At 47.4% G+C, this 17,609-nt stretch overlaps 1 protein-coding gene and 1 long non-coding RNA gene across 2 annotated transcripts; both read left to right on the top strand.

Moving 5' to 3' along the window:
- Window positions 1-4,537: 4,537 nt before the first annotated feature.
- LOC127029556 (uncharacterized) lies at window positions 4,538-6,957 on the top strand. Its single transcript, XR_007768208.1, has 3 exons — window positions 4,538-4,599; window positions 4,777-4,871; window positions 6,701-6,957. It is a non-coding gene; the product is annotated as an uncharacterized LOC127029556 (long non-coding RNA).
- A 2,412-nt stretch (window positions 6,958-9,369) lies between these two features.
- RPL8 (ribosomal protein L8) lies at window positions 9,370-13,390 on the top strand. The gene is made up of 5 exons (XM_050915221.1): window positions 9,370-9,513; window positions 10,955-11,096; window positions 11,542-11,760; window positions 12,789-12,904; window positions 13,190-13,390. The coding sequence occupies exons 1-5, from the start codon at window positions 9,376-9,378 to the stop codon at window positions 13,346-13,348; spliced, it is 774 nt and encodes a 257-aa protein (XP_050771178.1). The 5' UTR covers window positions 9,370-9,375; the 3' UTR covers window positions 13,349-13,390.
- Window positions 13,391-17,609: the final 4,219 nt, after the last annotated feature.

Below are 17,609 nucleotides of genomic sequence, written 5' to 3'. Positions count from 1 at the left end.
AAGTGATTAGGTTGGATTATCCCTGTCATGGAAAAATTCACTGGAAGATCTAAGAGGGAGGAAATTGCCACACAGATCCCAGCAAGTTCTGCTGGAAGGTATATGAATTTGCTTTTCTCCTTGCAAAAGAGCTTTGGCCCACCCAGGATCCCTCTAGATGCCTCAGACTTGCTTTGAATTGAATTGTTTTAATCTTGGAAGTTCCTCAGGACTGGTAAGGAAAGCAGTTGCCCCAGCATCGCTCCCACTTTTGTGGCCCACTCCAGGTCTACATGTGCTGGATTTTGGAAGTGTCCCTGAAGACAGTGAAGTAAGCTACCTTTCCTCAGGGGTCTTTAATGGAAAAAACAAATCTCTCTATTCATTTCTTGTGCTAAAAATGACTAAAGACCTGTTCAGTGGACAGGGAAGAATAATACCACGTTTGTTGGGAGGGCAAACTCTGGAAGGCCACCGAGAGGGCCCAAAATGGAGAAAACAAATCTTGTCCTTGAGACTGGGCTGAGAATTGGGAGGGCACAGGGTGCTGCGGGTGTGCACAAGCACATCTGCAGCACCTGCAGTGCTTTGGATTTGCCCAGCCCAGAGAGCACCCTCTCTCCTGTAGGCCACGAGGTGGGTCTGTGTATAGCCCGTGCAGTGAGGCCAGATTCAGCAGCGTGACCCTCAAACTTGCTGTGTGCTAGCAACACACTCCTGAGAGCCCAGGTCAGGTGAAAGGCTCAGGAGCCGCAGATATTGTGCTTGAAATCAGCCCCATACGAGCATCGAACCTACACAGGCAACCTATGAAGCCACAGAGAAGCAAATGTTTTGGGACTGCCACAATTACTAAGAAATAAGTAGTATTTTATTGTGGGGACTGGTACACAGAGTTTCCTGTTGGCCAGCAGCCAAGGGGTTGCTTCCTCCTGCTGACATCTCTGAGTGCTCTCTGCGTACTTGGCTCCGCTACTCTATTTTATTGAGATTTTCAGCAGACACCATGTCACCGACCCCTCTGTCATAACCCTTCATCTCTCGTGCCGTCAGAGGACTGCCCTGGGGAAATGGGGCTGAGACGTGTGTATGTGTACGAGCATGTGTATGTGCGTGTGTCTGTGCATACAGCTGTGTTTATTTTATGTTGCATATAGAAGAGGATTATTTATGTTCTAATCATGATGTGTTCCCCAAGCAAAATATTTTCTGCTCTGATTTATTGCTCTCTTTAGGCCTGCCCTCAAGCATTGTTCTTATATTTGGAGCCAGTCACATTTTTTCCATTTGGAAATGGAAATCTTAAATTTAATGAAAAAAACCAACAGTTATTTGGAGGGAGGAGGAGTTTCACTTCTGTGTCTTCCCATTTTATGTTTGTTTTCTTTCTCCTATCTTTCCTTTTTCTCCTATTTTATCTCTGAAAAAGGAAGGAAAAACAGTATCTGGAGAAAAGGCAGGAGCAATATTTTTTCCTCATTTTCGGTTAAGAAATTAGAAAAGTTCAAAAGGTTTTACCCAGAAGAAGTCCACATTAAAAGTACCTGTCATTTTCTGATTAGCACTGTTGTACTATTGATCAAAAGTATCCAGCCAACAAACCTGTGTAAATTAAAAATGCTTGTGCACTATATGGAGCCAGCATTTCTTGGTAACTGCAAAAGAAATGCTTTTCTTTTTTTACTTCATAGTGCTTTACAAAGCTTATGCAAGTGGCCTTAAAGCTTGGTTTTCTTTGTATCTCACAAATATCAAAAAAAGAGAGGTTCCCCCCCACCCCCAGCCTTTTTTGCTAGAGGACTTCTCAGAGGACCAACGAAATCAAATTAGTTTTGTAGGTTGAACTTAGAAGATACAGGAGAATGATCATCTTTAACCAATTGAGCTATTCTCCCATGTGTTTCTCAGGAGTTTTGATTCAAACAATCTCAGGAGAGTTTTTACACAGTCTGAACAAAAAGTCTTTTAAAATCCTTTTTTAAATCTTTCCCCCTTACTCCATTTTTAATTCCCCTCAGAAGCTCAGGATTCCTTTCTGTTCTGAGGCATGAAATCCCTTCAGCTCTATTGCCTACATGGCAAAAAGAGCAAGAACAAAGCAAGAGATTATGGAAAAAAAAGAAACAAAACCCAGAAAATAATGAAATTTTCTTTTAAAAAAAAGCTCATCCATCATTATGCCATAAGAAAACAAGAAATACCAAAACATACACTTTTTCCCTCTCTTATGGGTCACATCTATCAAGCAAGAGAAAATCCTGTGCTATTGTATTTGGTTTCTAAGCTGGATGCACAGACTACCCTGGCTGTAGCCTCCAGGGATGTTGTCACCAAACAAATGCTGCCATTAAAGTGTTGGTAGGAGGTCCATTAGGAAATGCAAAGAGAAAAACAATTTGGAGGGGGTGGGGGTTGGGTAGGAAAAGCAACTAATAACTAAATCTGGAAGTACAGCTGGGTGCTCTTAAATTAGAAATCTTTAGGAGGTCTCCCACACATCACTGTAGGATTGCAAGTTTGCTAAAGAGTTTTTTGAGCTGTGCATTGCTGCAGATATGCTTCACCTCCTCCAGCTTTGCTATCCTTTTCTTGCTAAGCTTCTCTGTGGCTGTAAGCCTCTCTCTGTTAACTCCCCAATGTCTCTCTGGGCAGTGTCTCACTGCTCTTCTGTCTCTCCGTCCAATTCTCTTAGTGCCTTGGTACGGTTTCAATCCCATATCTCAGCTGCTCAAGAGGAAAGAAAATTAGCTCGGTGGATTTATCCCGTTCTCCGTCAGCTGCCCCTATTATTTATCTCATTAAGAAAAAAAGCTTATCCAGATGTATAATTAAAACAACACATTTTTTCCTTAGACATTTTCTTGTATCGCTCTTCTCTGCAGGTAATTTTATTGTTGTTTTACAATACAGGTAGAAGGTAATTTTCCCACATACAGTGTTGCTTGGCCCTGAAGCTGGTGGGTTGACAATTTTTCCCTGGTTGCAGCTGAAACTAATTTTTCAGAAAACATGGTCATACTCCAGTCTGAGAGGACTAGCACAGTATTTGAGCACTCCCTTGCCAGGACTAGTCCACAAAGGCTGTGTTCTGCAAAGACATCTTAATGCATGTGTAACGCCTGTGTCTTAAGCACACATAACTTACATGCATGTAAGCAACCGGATTACCTCACCAGATAGGTGGGCAATTTTTCCAGGATCAGTGATTAATTGAATATATCGTCAGAGATAATGAAGGAAGAGAAGTAGCTCCTCTCTTACTTGACAATGCAGAAAGCAAATTTCTTGCAAAATGGGAATCTCCAGAATACCTACAACAGTTACTGTGCAGACTTTGACGTTGCTGCACACAGGGAATTATTATTACAATGTTTAGTGGGAGGAAAAGAATAACCATCAATTACTATTCCCCAATACCTTCCCCGTTAAGGCTAAAATTAATCTTAGTTTGAAACTGAAATAAAGCAGAACTTTTGTCGTGCTCCTTGTTCCAGAACACGAAAGATCCTCAGAAATTAGGTGCTTTGGGCTAGAGGCCTCTAGAGGTCACCAGAACCTAATTAATAAGCATTGCTAAACCCATCTGTGAGGTGTAAATGGCTTTGTTTTAATTGGGGCTTTCCACCTCTGCAGCTCTCGCTGCGGGAATCCAGACTGTCCTTAGATGGCGAATAACATAAAATGCTTGCAAATCCGCACCCTCCTGGAGAGGCTTGGCTATGCAGAAGTCAGGTCCCTTTTGGGTAAGAAAGCGGAGTCACCCAATTGGCATCTTTTCCTCTGCTCGCCGGGTTCCAATCTTATCTGCATGCCTCTGTGATAAAACCTGCCCTGGCACAGCTGGAGTCTCTTGTGCCCCATGGGCGATGTCTTTGCCACACCTTTGTAAGCCCAGAGAATGCTGTGAGTATTACCAAAGTAAGAGGGATGCCAGTTCTTTCTCTTGTGCTGATGCATGAAAACAATAACTCAAAAGGGAGCACAGGCTGAGTGCGCGGATTAGGTAATTGGCAAGGATTTTTCTAGGTACGTTTTTGCCTTGCAAATTATGATCTGCAACCACAGGAAACCCTGTAAAGAGTAAGGTTTCCTTCCAGGTCACCCGGTGCTATATCTACAGGGAAGGTTTAGAGAAGAGCTACAATTTAATTATGATTAAGTGGTTGTCATGAGGCCAGGGACCTCATCTGCTTCATGCAAGAGCAGAAGGGAAAGCTCAAGTAATTTTCTTGGAGCTCTCTCCAGGGTTTAGGAATGAGACAGGCTGGGGAGGAGGGAGCTGGGTACAGTTGAGGGAGAATATTTATTTCAAGACAGCAAACAGAAGCTGGTCCTTTCAGGAGAAATTCATCTGAAGAGAGCAAAGGTATTTATTTTGGGAGCAGTCACTGGAATGGAGGCCTGCGGTGTCTCAGCAGAGGGATTTTTGTCTCCTCTGAAAAGCCAGAGGAGTTGAATACAGACGAGTGGCCTGGGCTTCGCCAGGATGCTGAGGGTGGTACGGGGGGGCTGCTGTGAGGGGATCCTCACAAAGGGCTCCTTTGCTTTTAGCTACAGGATACCGCAGGCCCAGGACGTTTCCTCAGAGTCCAGGGAGTTCTTCTGGATGCACAGCAGGAGGTGAGGCTTTGCCCCTTCCACGGTCTGAGCAGTAGCTCCTTTCTGTGGCCCTTCTTTTGCCTCAGTGGCAGCAGGTGACTCGCACCCCTTGTGCCCCGCTCGGGGAGCAGCAGCCTGCGGTAATAGGATCACCCTGAGTGTGTTTGCTGGGGATTAGCAGGTATGTTATTTTTGCAGACTGGAACTGTGACACTGCAGCCTGGCTGGAGTCCGCATGTCGGTTCCTAATCCCATGCAAAGACCCAGACAGGTCAGCAAGACCATAAACAGAGGTATGTGCCCACCTGATGGAGGTCAGGATTATTTTCATTGTAGCATACCAATCCCAGAGAGGAAACACTCGTATGAATCTTATAGCCATCCTTTATTTCCTTCCCTTTCAAAAGATGCACAGATAGAGTTAGGGGCTTCCCTTCTTCTCAGTTCCCTTCTCAAGGTGAGGTCCTAGAGAAACCTCGCTGCTTCTTCCCCCTTTCCAAACAGCAGTCTCATCACAATTTCTCGGTGGCTGCCATCTGTCACAAACAGAACACCACCCCTTTTGCTATTTACAGTGCAATTAACCTTTAGCAAATTAGCCTGTGACTGTCATGAAAGGATTAATTAAGGCAACACACCCTTGACTTGTTCCCACCCTGCAAGTAGTGTACTGCATTTGTAGCAGCATACCCACGACTCTGCCAAAACCCTTCCAGAATCATGGGGGTAGTTTTTACCCTTTCTGCATTATCCCAGCAAATTTGCCAGCCATGGGGAGATGCATGAGGAAGGGCTCCAACAGACACGGTCCCGTGAAGTAGTTATGGTGATATAAGACCTGGCCTTCCCCAGCAGTGTGTGTGCTTCCCCGCTGCTGAATGTTACGGCCCTGGTAGCAAGGATGTGGGGCCGTGCCTCAGCCACCTCAGCTGAGTGTTGTAGTTTAAGCAGCCAAAGAATGAAGTTGCTGCCAAAATATCAGGCTGTGATGTGCAGCAGCTGTGCTTTGGAAACATACCTTATTTTGCCTAGCACTGTCAGACTTCCATCCAGATTTCTGTGCGCGTGTCTAGGAGGCATAACGCGTGCATGCCGAGGCTTCCCGAGAGCCTTAGGCCTTTGGCCCTTGTGCAGCAGGGTGGATCTGTGCAGATGTGCAGGACATGCCTGGGTTATCCGGACATCCCTGTGCTCACTGCCAGGCCTCGGAGAACCCTCGGGCAGACGAGCCAGTTCCCCCAGCTCCAGCACAGCCTGAGTTCTGGTGGGAAAAGAGGCCTTGGCTGGGGCAATCCAGCACGCTGGCCCTGCCTCTGCTCCTCTTCCCATGTGGCTGTAACTCCTGGCAGAGAGGCAGGGCGGCTGGTAAAGGCAGTAACATCTTAAGCCAAAGCAGCTGTAGTCACCAGAGTTGATGTCCTCAAGGCCAAAATCTCAGGACTCGGAGCTGCACTGGAGAACAGTTGCTGCACAGCAGTGCTGTTGGTAGGCAATGCCAGGCGATATCTATATTGGTGGGTGATGCTTTTGTCGTGCTATTGGTAGCCCCATGTCTCACGCTGTGTTGTCCAGCATGGGCTTGTCCTGCTGTACCTCTGCCGCTGCCACCACCTCCTCACGCAGCGAAATCCCCCACGGATGGGTTCTGGGGAGACGACGTCAGCCCAGGGAATGGGGGCTTAGTGAGGAGGGGAACAGCCTCATTTCAAACCACGGCACGGCCTCTGCCTCCTAAAAGTTTAACAGAATAGCCATCATTGGTAGTGCTCAACACTCGTATTTCTTCAGCGCCAAGATTCAAAGGGCATGACCCAGAGCAACACTGTTCTGATAAACCCTGGACAGTATTTTTTTAATTGCAATCAGATGTAAACTACTTCCTTACATTTCTTTAGATCCATGAAATTTTGAAGGCACAGCTAAACAAAACATTTAATCTTATTGTGAGTTCAGTCCGTGCTTGGCTGGGTCAGGTAATACAATGCTGTTATTCCTTGATGATGAAAGTGTTTAGCTAACGTTGTCTCTTATAGCAGGAAAAATCAATTGTAAAGTTACATCATCATTGATGCAGTTCTGTCATCTATTTGCATGTCTTCTCTGATTCCCAAACTTCGTCAAGGCTAGAAAACTTGGGAGGCTTTCAGGGTTTTCCATCCATGTGTGTACCCTGAGGATATCATGAGCGCATATAGAGATGAGACCTAGATGCATACCATTCCCAGCCTCCTCCTGGTTTTCTCTGATGGAAAAACACTGAAGAGCCAGCTTGGACGACACCGGCACTGGAGCCCTGGGCACGCAGCATGCTCTGATCCAGAGGTACGCATAAACACAGCCTGAGGTGATACAAATAGGTAATAACCATTCAGCATTACTGGGAGGAAAGGCTGAAACAGCATCTGTTGTGATGGTGAACTCGGAACTCTTCACACTGTTACAGTACGGACATTTCTAACAATATTCAGAACACCCAAAAAGCTGGTAGGGACGAGCAAGGGATTATTGCGGTTTCAGCCTTACCCTCCGTGTTGTAGCAATACCTTAGCAGCAAGGCGGCTGGCCAAGCCCACAACGTAACTGAAAGGTTGCAGCTTCACAGATGGTGATACCAGTATGCAAGACTGCACCATGAATTAGATAATAAAATGAATACGAAGTATAGTTGATACAGGATAATAAAATGAGTGTACTAAATCATTACACAACTACTTATCTTCTTATAAAATTGATTACTAAGTCCTTACTAAGAACATGGAAGAGGAGTGACCAATCATTTGCTGTTTATATGGGCATTATTTGGAAATTCAGATAGTTCCTTAAGGCTCCGATTCTTGTCAAATTTAGTAGCAAAAACTAACAATGCTCCTGCCCCCACAGCTGAAGCCAACAGGAACCATAAATCAAAGCTTCTAGACATTCACACTCAGTGTATCAATGTAAACCAAAGTAAGTGGCAGTTTTGTCATAATACGTCGAGCTGTAGTATGTCAAACGGGGCTCAGGCTGAGAAGCTGACACACCGGCTGTTTGTTGGAGGGACAGTAACCTCCAGCAGATGGGCAGAGTGGACAACTGGCTGTGCTAATCTCTTTACCTGTGGTGGTTGATTCTGACAAGGAGGATGACTCGGAGCCCTTAGTGTGAGGATTTTTTGCCTGTAATGAGGGGTGTGACTTCCGTTTGTCCTGGGAAGACTAATGTGGGAAAGCTTATCTATCAAGAAATGGCAGATGCTTAGGTTCTTCCCAGTTCAAGGCAAGGAGAACAATTGCATAAATGGGCCTACACTGATGAGCTTTTCCTCATTTCCAGTGAGTCAATCTGAAGTCGAAGAGTCCATCTCCAGTGAATTCGGTCATCAGTAGTGCCCTCTTCGGGAAGAAGGGCCTCTGATGCTGAAAACCCAGTGGACTGTTAAAGAAGTTAAGGCAGTTTTCATTTCCCCTTCCAGGGCGTAGCACAAGTTGATTAGGAATGCTAAGACGATTACCTCTGCTTTGCAGTATCTCTCAATTATGCCCTAATTCATATTGATAAAAATCTGGCAAAGGCAGCTTAAAGCAGCTGCAGGGTTTTTATCTTCAGTCACTTCCTAGCCTGAAAGCTGCAGCTGTTAAACTGCACAGTGCAGGAATCTTAAAAAAAAAAAAAATCAGCCAAGGAGCCTCTTCCCGCAAACAGCATCTTCTATCCGGCTAATTACGAAAGATTTTGGCATGACAGCTTATTTTAGGAATGGCTCTTGGCTTGGGGAACTTGGTTGTTTATGCGAGGTCTCCGGGCAACAGGCTATCAGCCCTCCGACTTTTTCAACAGTAACTGCCTCAAAAAAAACCCCGAAGAAGCGGAGCAACAAACTCTGAGACCCTTGACCGCAGAGCGGGGGCAGTTCCTCCCCAGCCCGTCAGAGCTGCGTCAAACGGCCTAACAAGCTACCGAGAAGCTGCCCTTGCTGGCCTGCCCGCCCCGGGCCGGGCAACTGCCCCGGGCTCCCGCCTGGACTGGGGCCCGTGGGGGGGAGCGGAGGGGGGGGTGGCAACCCCCCGCCGCCACGGGGCCTCCCTGACCCGGCCGAGACGACGCCCCCGGGGCGGGCGGGTGGCTGGCTCAGGCAAACCCGCCCGGCGCCCCGTTAGCGCGGCCGCCCTGGGCCGGGCCGCCTCACGCCCGGCGCCGCCGGGTCAATCCGGGTCGGCGCAGGGGGGAACCGAGGACGCCCCGGCTCAGGGCTGGCGCGACCCCCCCCCGCCGCGGTAGGCGGCGGGCCGGCCGTTAACGGCTCCCGGGGACGGGCAGCCCCCAGGGACGCCCCCTCCTCCCCTCCCCCGGTCAGCTGTTCCCGCGCTCTGCCCCGCCCCCCCCAAGGAACCGCGAGAGCTCGGTTGCCTGGCAGCGGCGCGGCGTGACGTCACGGCGGCGCGACTGCCGCCTGCCCGCCCCGCGCCGGAAGGGCCTTGGCGCCGCGGTGACGTCGGCGCTTCCTTCTTTCCCAGCGAGGCCGTGAGCGGAGGTAGGAGCCGGGCCGCCGCGTCCCCCATCCGCCGCCATCCGCCCCTCACCCGCGGTGCGGCCGCCGCTGCCGCCCGCCCGGGTTCTACCCCGGCTCTGCCCCGCGCCTCCCCCGCGCGGGGCGGGGGCCGGGCCGCTGCGCGGCGGGGGTGCGCGGGCCGCGGCCTGGTGCGGCCGGGCCGGGCGCGAACGGCTGCGGGGTTATGGGGGAGGGGAAGGGGTGCCCTCGGTCGCGGCGGCGCTGACGGCCGGTGGCGGCGCGCCGCCCTCTGCCCGCAGGGCGCCATGGGCCGCGTGATCCGGGGCCAGAGGAAGGGCGCGGGCTCCGTCTTCCGCGCCCACGTGAAGCACAGGAAGGGCCCGGCCAAGCTCCGCGCCGTCGACTTCGCCGAGAGGCACGGGTACATCAAGGGCATCGTCAAGGTAAGGGCGGGCCCTTCCCGGCGGGGCTCCCGGGGGTCCGCGGCGGGTGCCCGTCCCCGGGGACTCTGGGCCCCGCGGGGGGGGTTGTGGGGAGTGGAAGGGCCCTCAGCAGCCTTGTCATCGAGGGCCCTGAAGCACACGTCCCCCAACACCTCGCTTGTGTAAGGGATCTGACGTCCTGTCAGCCGTGCTCACAGCTGTTCGGCTGCCCCTTGTTCAGGCTTCTCGTGTTTTGTTAAATAAGTCACGTTCCTCGAAACGTTAAACTACTTTGGGTTTATGTCAGCATTTAAATAAAGATGCTGGCAGCATGTAGACAGCAGCATGATTTTCTGTTAGAGCTGTGCTAATGTAGGAATATCAGCGTGCTTTTACATCGCCTAAGAACTCCCTGTACCTCATGAAACATGGCTGGGGAGAGTTGTCCGCGTAGTTGATTGCATCTTTTAAAAAAAAAAAAAAAAGTCTTCATAAGCACTAAGTAGTATCCATCATCTTAGTCCTGAGCGGAGGGGGCAAGGCGGTACTTTTATTTGGGGTATGGTATGGTGTTTTAGGTGTGCTGTAGGTATTTTTTGGGTGTCAGTGACTTAGACTGCAAACAGTGCCACTGGATACCTAGCTAGATGCTCTGAACATCTAGTTGTCTCTTCAGCCTTTTAGAGCAAGGTCGTTGTCTTCAGGCTGTAGAAGGAACTTTGTTCGCACTCACCATAGTTGAGTTTGATGATAAAAAGTAGGTAAGTAGGTAGGTTTGACTTAAACTTATGTAATACATGGGGGATTTTGCCCGACAGGGTTGAAAACAGCAGAAAAAACATTAATACCAGACACCAACAACATCTGAGCTTTCCTAGACACATCTTTAAGAGCTTTAATAGCTTAGCTGTAGTCTAAATGCATGGTTGTGTATTGGAATCTCAGTGTACTTCAGGAACACATTTGACATGTTTTTCCAAGAGAAAAAGAAACAGTAAGTTTGTGCTTCCTCATCTAGGGGCTTCTATAACTGCAGTGTACTTAATATTAGAAGGTTAGAAACATTTCCATTCTAAGAGAACACTTGGAGAAACTGCTGCTTGTGTCCAACTCTGTCTCTGACCAAAGGTGATTAGGCAACTAGTGAGAGTGAATTTCTTAGCGTGGAGAGGTCTGATATCTGCCAAATGTCAGGAATACAACAGTTCAGACACGATTAGTTTCAAGCAGCACACTTAACCAGAGTCATCATTTTGTGATACAGATACTTGAGGTTGTATTCTTACAAATGTGAATCTTCAACTCGTTCACATCAGGAGAAATCAAGATCCCTCTGAGAAAGGGGAATCCTAGTGAGAATTATCTCAGTAGTAATCACCTCCAGTTTTTCTAGTTCCTAGGTTTCTGCAGAACCCATGACAAATGCTGTATCCTGTTCTAAAGCACATCTCCGTTCCAACAGGACATCATTCACGATCCTGGCCGAGGCGCTCCCCTTGCCAAGATTGCCTTCCGTGACCCATACAGGTTTAAGAAAAGAACTGAGCTGTTCATTGCTGCTGAGGGTATTCATACTGGTCAGTTTGTTTACTGCGGCAAGAAAGGTGAGTTAAGACGGAAAGTGTGTTGTTGCCTGGGCAGTTTCAGAACACTAAAGCAGACGTCGTCTGAATACGTGAAGTTCAGGGTGTTTGAGTGCAGTTGTGAGCCATCACAAAGCAGTAGCTTCCGCTAGCTTCAAGCAGACCTAGATTTCCTTCTTGGAGATTGCAGCCTCCTCATGCAGCCTGTTTTGATTAACAAGCCTAACTGCAGTTTTTGTGAAGTGTTTGGGTTGTTCTATCCAGAGTCCCATTTTGCCTGCCTTTCGGTTATGCTGAAGGCAAAACTTGTGTTTCAAGGCAAACAATAAGAAGTGCCCCTGCCTGTTGCTACTGAAGCGTTTATGCGGTGCCCTTCTTCTATGCACAGAGGCCCATGTTAAATAGAATTGTAATTCAAGTACAGGAGCCTGAATGAAGCTGTTGACGCTCTGATTGCTCTTTGCAGCTCAGCTGAACATTGGCAATGTTCTACCTGTTGGCACCATGCCGGAAGGCACCATTGTGTGCTGCCTTGAGGAGAAACCTGGTGACCGTGGAAAGCTGGCCCGTGCTTCTGGAAACTACGCCACCGTTATCTCTCATAACCCGGAAACAAAGAAAACCAGAGTGAAGCTGCCTTCTGGCTCCAAGAAAGTGATTTCTTCTGCAAACAGAGCTGTTGTTGGTAAGGAGTGACAACGGTGACCTTGTCTTGTCACTGAGTGTACGTACTGCTAAGCAAGCTTTCAAACAGGGCCCCAGTTTCTATTACCATCTTGAAAATAGCATAACTTACAGGCTGGACCCAGGACTATGCACAGGCACAGTCCGCGCACGGGTGCCTGACTTGTGTATTATGCCTGCGTTACTTTTGGTTAATGGCAGCTTAAATTGGGAGATGGTTTGACCTAGTGAGAGGACAGAAAAGTGGATGCTCGTCGTCGTCAAGCTGTAATGGAATTGCTCAGCCTGTAAAGTCTGCAGTCCTTGGGGAAGAACTTCTGCAGAACATGGCATTGATGGTGTCCTGCTTTTGATACAGAGACTGAGCCTGTAGGGGTGGTGCTGGAGGTGCTTAGCTGCTGTAGGTGTCGTCAGTTGGGTGAAGCGTTCTGGAAGGTCTGACAAGGAATGGAAATACCATTGTCAAGAAGCGGGGGTTTTACCAGGTTTGTTGTATGCTTGAGTGACAGCTGAGATGGCTGCTGTACTCGGGCAACAAGTGACGCTTGCCTGCCTCTGAATAGAAGACACCAAAGTGAGTGATCTGTGGTCTGTTACTCTAGTAAAATTGACTAAATAAATAAATGATGAAATAACTGGGTATTAAACATTAAAGTTCTTGAAAGTCCCCCGAGCTCTTTCAATTCATACTTTCTCTAGTTGACAAACTATGGTGAACGTTACCCAAGAAATTTTAACAATAAAACTGGTAATGCTTTAGAAAGTGTTAAACTCAATCCTGTATGTATGGATTGAAAACCGGTAATTAAAGTATGTGTCCCCTTGCAGATCACCTAATGTGTGGCTAGTAGCTCGAGTCTGACCTCAGTGTTAGTGATGGCTTGAAAATACTAGTTTGAATACACAGCTGGGATTGTTTGAGATTGGTCTTTAGAAGCTCATTCTTAGAACTTGAATACTATTAGGAATTAGTCTTTTGCACTCTCGTCTGTTACAGTTGCATGTTATCATTCCTGCAATTTTTTCCAGGAATTGTTGCTGGTGGAGGTCGTATTGACAAGCCCATCCTGAAGGCTGGCCGTGCCTATCACAAATACAAGGCAAAGAGAAACTGCTGGCCGCGTGTCCGTGGTGTGGCCATGAATGTGAGTCTATTTTCAGTTAGAGTTTTCACTTTCCTTTTTTATGGTTTAGAAAGGATTTGTTTGATACGGGGAGGAGTCTGGCCTATATCTGGAAAGAAAGCTTCACAGATTACCCTGTAATTGCACATTTAATTAGGGTAGTTAGCAGCACTTGATAGTTACTGCACTATATGAAAACTGAAGCGGTTAAATTTTTTTGTTCCCTGCAATCAGTTTATTGCTGTTAAACATCATTACTCATTTCTGTTGTTAATTATATTGACGACTTGCTTTCCTTTTCCACAGCCTGTAGAACATCCCTTTGGTGGTGGTAACCATCAGCACATTGGCAAGCCTTCAACCATCAGGAGAGATGCTCCTGCTGGGCGCAAAGTTGGTCTCATTGCTGCCCGTCGTACGGGTAGACTGCGTGGAACAAAGACTGTGCAGGAAAAGGAGAACTAAAGACCCAGTATGGAGTTTACAGAATAAATTTTTAAAACATCACTGGTGTGAAGTTCAAGTTATCTGTTGCTGAAGTGTGGCTAAAATAGGGGTAATACTCAGCTTCAACAGGAGAAGTTGTGAGTGGAGATGAGGGTTTTTTCCCCCGCCTTGAAGAGCAGGAATTCTTTCAGCCAGCACTTTCAGTGTGTAAGCTGGTACTACAGGCTGGAATAACACTTGGTGTAGATGCTCTTGTGCCCAGGTGTGATGTTAACACTGGCCTAGTTAGGTGGTTGCTTAGGCCTGACAAAGTATTGCAGACTGACCAAGTAATCCCTTGGTTACTTGGTTTAACTTAGGAATCTAGCTGAAATGGTTAAAGGGTGCTCTGTTTTCTAAGTTCATAGGCTCTAACATAATTGTTTTCCATTTTTATCATCTGCTGTGTTTCTTTGGAGGCAAAGCTTGTGACAGTAGTGGAACTCCTTCCAGAGGAAGTGTTTCAGCTATTGTCAAGTTTGGGCCTACTCTTTGAACCATCAAGCTTCAACCAAATCAAAGATACTTCCCTCTGAGCGCAAACTCCGAAGTTTGAAGTATCACACAACCTGCCACCTTTACTCATCTGTGTTGGGGAAGGGCAAACAGCTTCAAAATTCTCTCCTTTGCAGGCTGTTCAGCAGAGTGGGGTCCAGCTTTTCATCACTGGATATTCCTAGGTACTGTAATAACAACACGCATAATAGCACTAGTGCTTCACACAAGGAAGCTGTATTCTCGTAAGAACAGCTGTCTTGTGAAAAGCCAGGTTTTTGGAGGGGTGGGGAGTGAGATGAAAGTTGTGGGGTTCATTGTGAAGTGGCTTAATTCACAGCCTGCCTGAACTGGCCTTGGGGGGGGAAGTAGTAATCTATCAAAGCAGCTGGAGCTCAACTTCACTTCTGAGCACACCTAAAGCAAGGGCTCCTGTTCACATCCTGCAGCACCTCCGGCTTTGCTGGAGACGCGCCGTGCCGAGGGCACGGCAGCAGCACCGCCACTCGCGCTGTAGCTCAGCTGAGACTTGCACTGCTGAAACCTGGGTGTGCGCCCTGGGTTACAGCGCAGCCTTCTTGTGTGCCTCCTTCTGGAGGGGGGGGTACCCAGGTCTCGGGGGCTCCCTGGTGTGTGCATACCTCCTGCAGCAAGACAAACTGACACCCAGGGCAAAGTATGCTCCCCACCAGCTGCAGTTCCAGCACGGTGCCCAGGCCTTGTCTGCCGCCTTGACTTAAGCCAGCGTCACCACTGCTGCAAGCCAGTGGCAGGGGAAAGCGGTCGGGTCCAGGTTCTCGACGCTGAGTCGCTTGCAGACTTCTTTTAGTCATATTCAGTCTGTTGTGATTAACTAACTCCTGCGTAGCTGGAAGCGCTACCAGAATAGACGTGGATTCCCCTATGGGCTAGATGTTCCCAAACATAGTAAAGCAATGGATCCTTTGGAAGAGGCGACAAGGTATATGGAATGCAAAAGCATATTTGCTCTTCAGAGCAAAAGATTCCTTAAGGTGCAGGGTAGTTCACATACAGCAATCAAAATAATGCCACTGATCCTGAAATGCCCATGCCGGACCTCCACATGTGAGTATGACCTTGTATTGATAGGAATTCAGTGGAATGCAAAGCAAGAAGAAAAGTTATTATTTTCTCTATCCACCCACAAAAATAATACTGTAGCTGGTCACACATGTCTGGGGAGGAAAAGGTGATTAAAAAAAACCCCACACACCGTGAAGAAAGGCACCAGATCACATCTGGGAAAAACCTAAAAAGCAGTGACAAGTTTTGCTTCTGTTTATATACTCCCAATGCCATCAAAGTTTGTGAAAGTTCATGTCTCGTTTTTGCATGAGGTCAGAAGCTCTTGCTTATGTGCCTGTGTTCTTTTGACACGGATCTAAATTTAACACTCCTTCTCCAAACAGTATCAGAAAAAGAACATTAAACTGTTTAATGTTCACATGACTACCTTGACAAGAGCCAAGTTAAGAAAAATTTCACAATACATCAAATAATACAGTAGACGTTTCCTCACATGAGAGCTATACTTTTAGGCTGTCGGTACAAAGAACTTGAGAACAATTTGCATTAAATGCACCTAAAGGACTCGCAGAAACCATGGTTTCCAACCATGCCTGGAGTTATTGACTCCACATATTTTCTAGGGAAGGGGGAGATTCTTACTGACAAGACTTGCCACCTTTGTTGCTGATCCCAGGCTCTGACAGTAGCCCGCAGACTGTCAGGTGTTCACAGCCAACAGCTGGAGTATCAGTGCGCTAAATCTATAGGTATGGAATAATTGCACAAATAAGTAAGTACCATATTATAGTGCTGAAGGCAGCTACAAACACATTTAATGTAAACATACAGGATGCAATGCTAAAAGTCTCTTTAAATTCACACAGTAGTATGAGAATTTTGAAGATTTGAGTCCATTCACCAAACTGAGGAACAATTGCTCTTGTTGCAAGTAACTATTATTAAAATACAGTCTCTTGTTATGAAGTTTGCTACAGATTGGAGGCTTATCTTTAATGTTTGCATCCTATAGGCCTGAATGCACACAACACGTTCTAACTGCTCCTTTGGAAAGACTACCTGGAAATGAAAGCCAGGGTTGTAAAAAATCCTAGAGTATGTTCCAAACATTACCCCATAACTCTGCTAAACAGGGAGTTCATGCCAGTCAACTAAGGATGTCCATCTGTCCACACATGAAAGCTTTAAGCGCGTGAACAGGTAATAAAGTGGTCCCTGAGGCAATGCACGTTTCAGAGCAGTAGGACAGGGCTACTCGGACAAACTGAACTAGAGGAGCAGATGAAGCCAGAGGTCGAATTTTAGGCACGACGGTGCTTGAAGAAATCGTGGGGAGCACACGAGTGTGTGTGTACACGCAGAGCAGGATTTATGACTGCAAGCATCAGGCTGCAGGAACCGTGTCGTCCCCCCCCCACCCTGGTGGAACCGCACCACGAGTATGCTGAAGGTGACCCAAAGGCCACCGACACCCACGGGAGTCCTCAGCCTCCGTGGCATTGAGCCAAGGCCCTTGGTGCACGATGGAGAGGCGTGAAAGGAGCAGCTGCTTAGTGATACAGTGGGTACCTACAGCCGAGCTGCCAAACGATCCGACAGGACAAAATATTCAAGAGCAATATCAGGACTTAATTCTTTCAGAGGGGAAATCACTCCAGAGACTTTAAGTCCAGTAACATGTAACTTAAATAAGCCACAGTGATATTAGCAAGCGACCACAGCACAAGACATTGTCCAGGGGCAAAATGCTCCCCCCAGCACTAGCACAGTGCGTGATAAAAATTTATGAAAAGAAATGGGAGGGAAGAGGGAATTAAATAAAGTGAATGACTAAAAAAATCAGAGGCTCTAAAGAAACCAACCTAAAATGAAAAATTTCAATAAACTGAAATATGTTTCCCAAACTGAACGTCTAACTTAAGCTGTAGAATAGAGGGTGAACTCCAGCAGATTACACGCTAAGGGAAATTAAGAGAACTAACAACGTGACAAGGAAAGAATAAAAAAATTCCCCTTAAAAATATACCATTGAGTTACTAACAAGCTTACTTCAGCCTGGGAGGATCTGTGATGCACCGAATGGAAAATGAAAATAGGACTGAAGTTAACGTCAGTCGCTGGCCTCTACATGGGCTGAATGGAGTGTCAGCCAGCTGCGGCAGGCAGGAGGTTCAGCTGAACAGGGTAGCGGCTCCTTCTGAATTTATGCTGTAGAAATAGGAAATTAAACAAGACAGGGACACTGCAAAGAAGCAGGGCGCCTTCCTTTACCACCTTGGCTGGCAAGATGCTTGGTGTAGGCTTACTACTTTCAAACAACAAAAATGTGGTGCAAACATGGCAGTATCAAGTGGGACAGTATTCAGACAATCGATAAGTTAAGAGCATTTTGTCACCAGGATCTCGTGTATTTAACCACAATCCATGGCTGGTCCTGGGATTCATGGGTGAGAGATTTACCACACAGTGAAGTAAACCGATTGGAAATAGCCCCGCTTATTTCCAGCCTTGGTTGGTATCGCCTCCATCGCACAGCACGCAGATGTCTGCTGCTCTCCAGTGTTACGCAGCTCGGGTACCGCTGAAGCCATGAAGTGCCAATAGAACAAACGAAAGCTCAAGCTTTGCCCTTCTGCCCCTTTCCCCTGCGTCTGCACGAGGCACCAGTTCCCCCCCAGCAGCCAGCAGGGTGGTCCCT

Source organism: Gymnogyps californianus, chromosome 1 (assembly GCF_018139145.2).
Source record: "Gymnogyps californianus isolate 813 chromosome 1, ASM1813914v2, whole genome shotgun sequence".
Classification (NCBI taxonomy): Eukaryota; Metazoa; Chordata; class Aves; order Accipitriformes; family Cathartidae; genus Gymnogyps; species Gymnogyps californianus.
Note: the sequence above shows the minus strand (reverse complement) of the source record. Positions and strands in the feature narration are given on the sequence as shown.

Excerpts from the sequence above, each read along its gene's own strand:
- RPL8 (XM_050915221.1), top strand. The coding sequence starts at position 9,376 with ATGGGCCGCGTGATCCGGGGCCAGAGGAAGGGCGCGGGCTCCGTCTTC. Across the intron at positions 11,761-12,788 it reads TGCAAACAGAGCTGTTGTTG|GAATTGTTGCTGGTGGAGGT; the intron begins GTAAGGAGTGAC and ends AATTTTTTCCAG. Across the intron at positions 12,905-13,189 it reads TCCGTGGTGTGGCCATGAAT|CCTGTAGAACATCCCTTTGG; the intron begins GTGAGTCTATTT and ends CCTTTTCCACAG.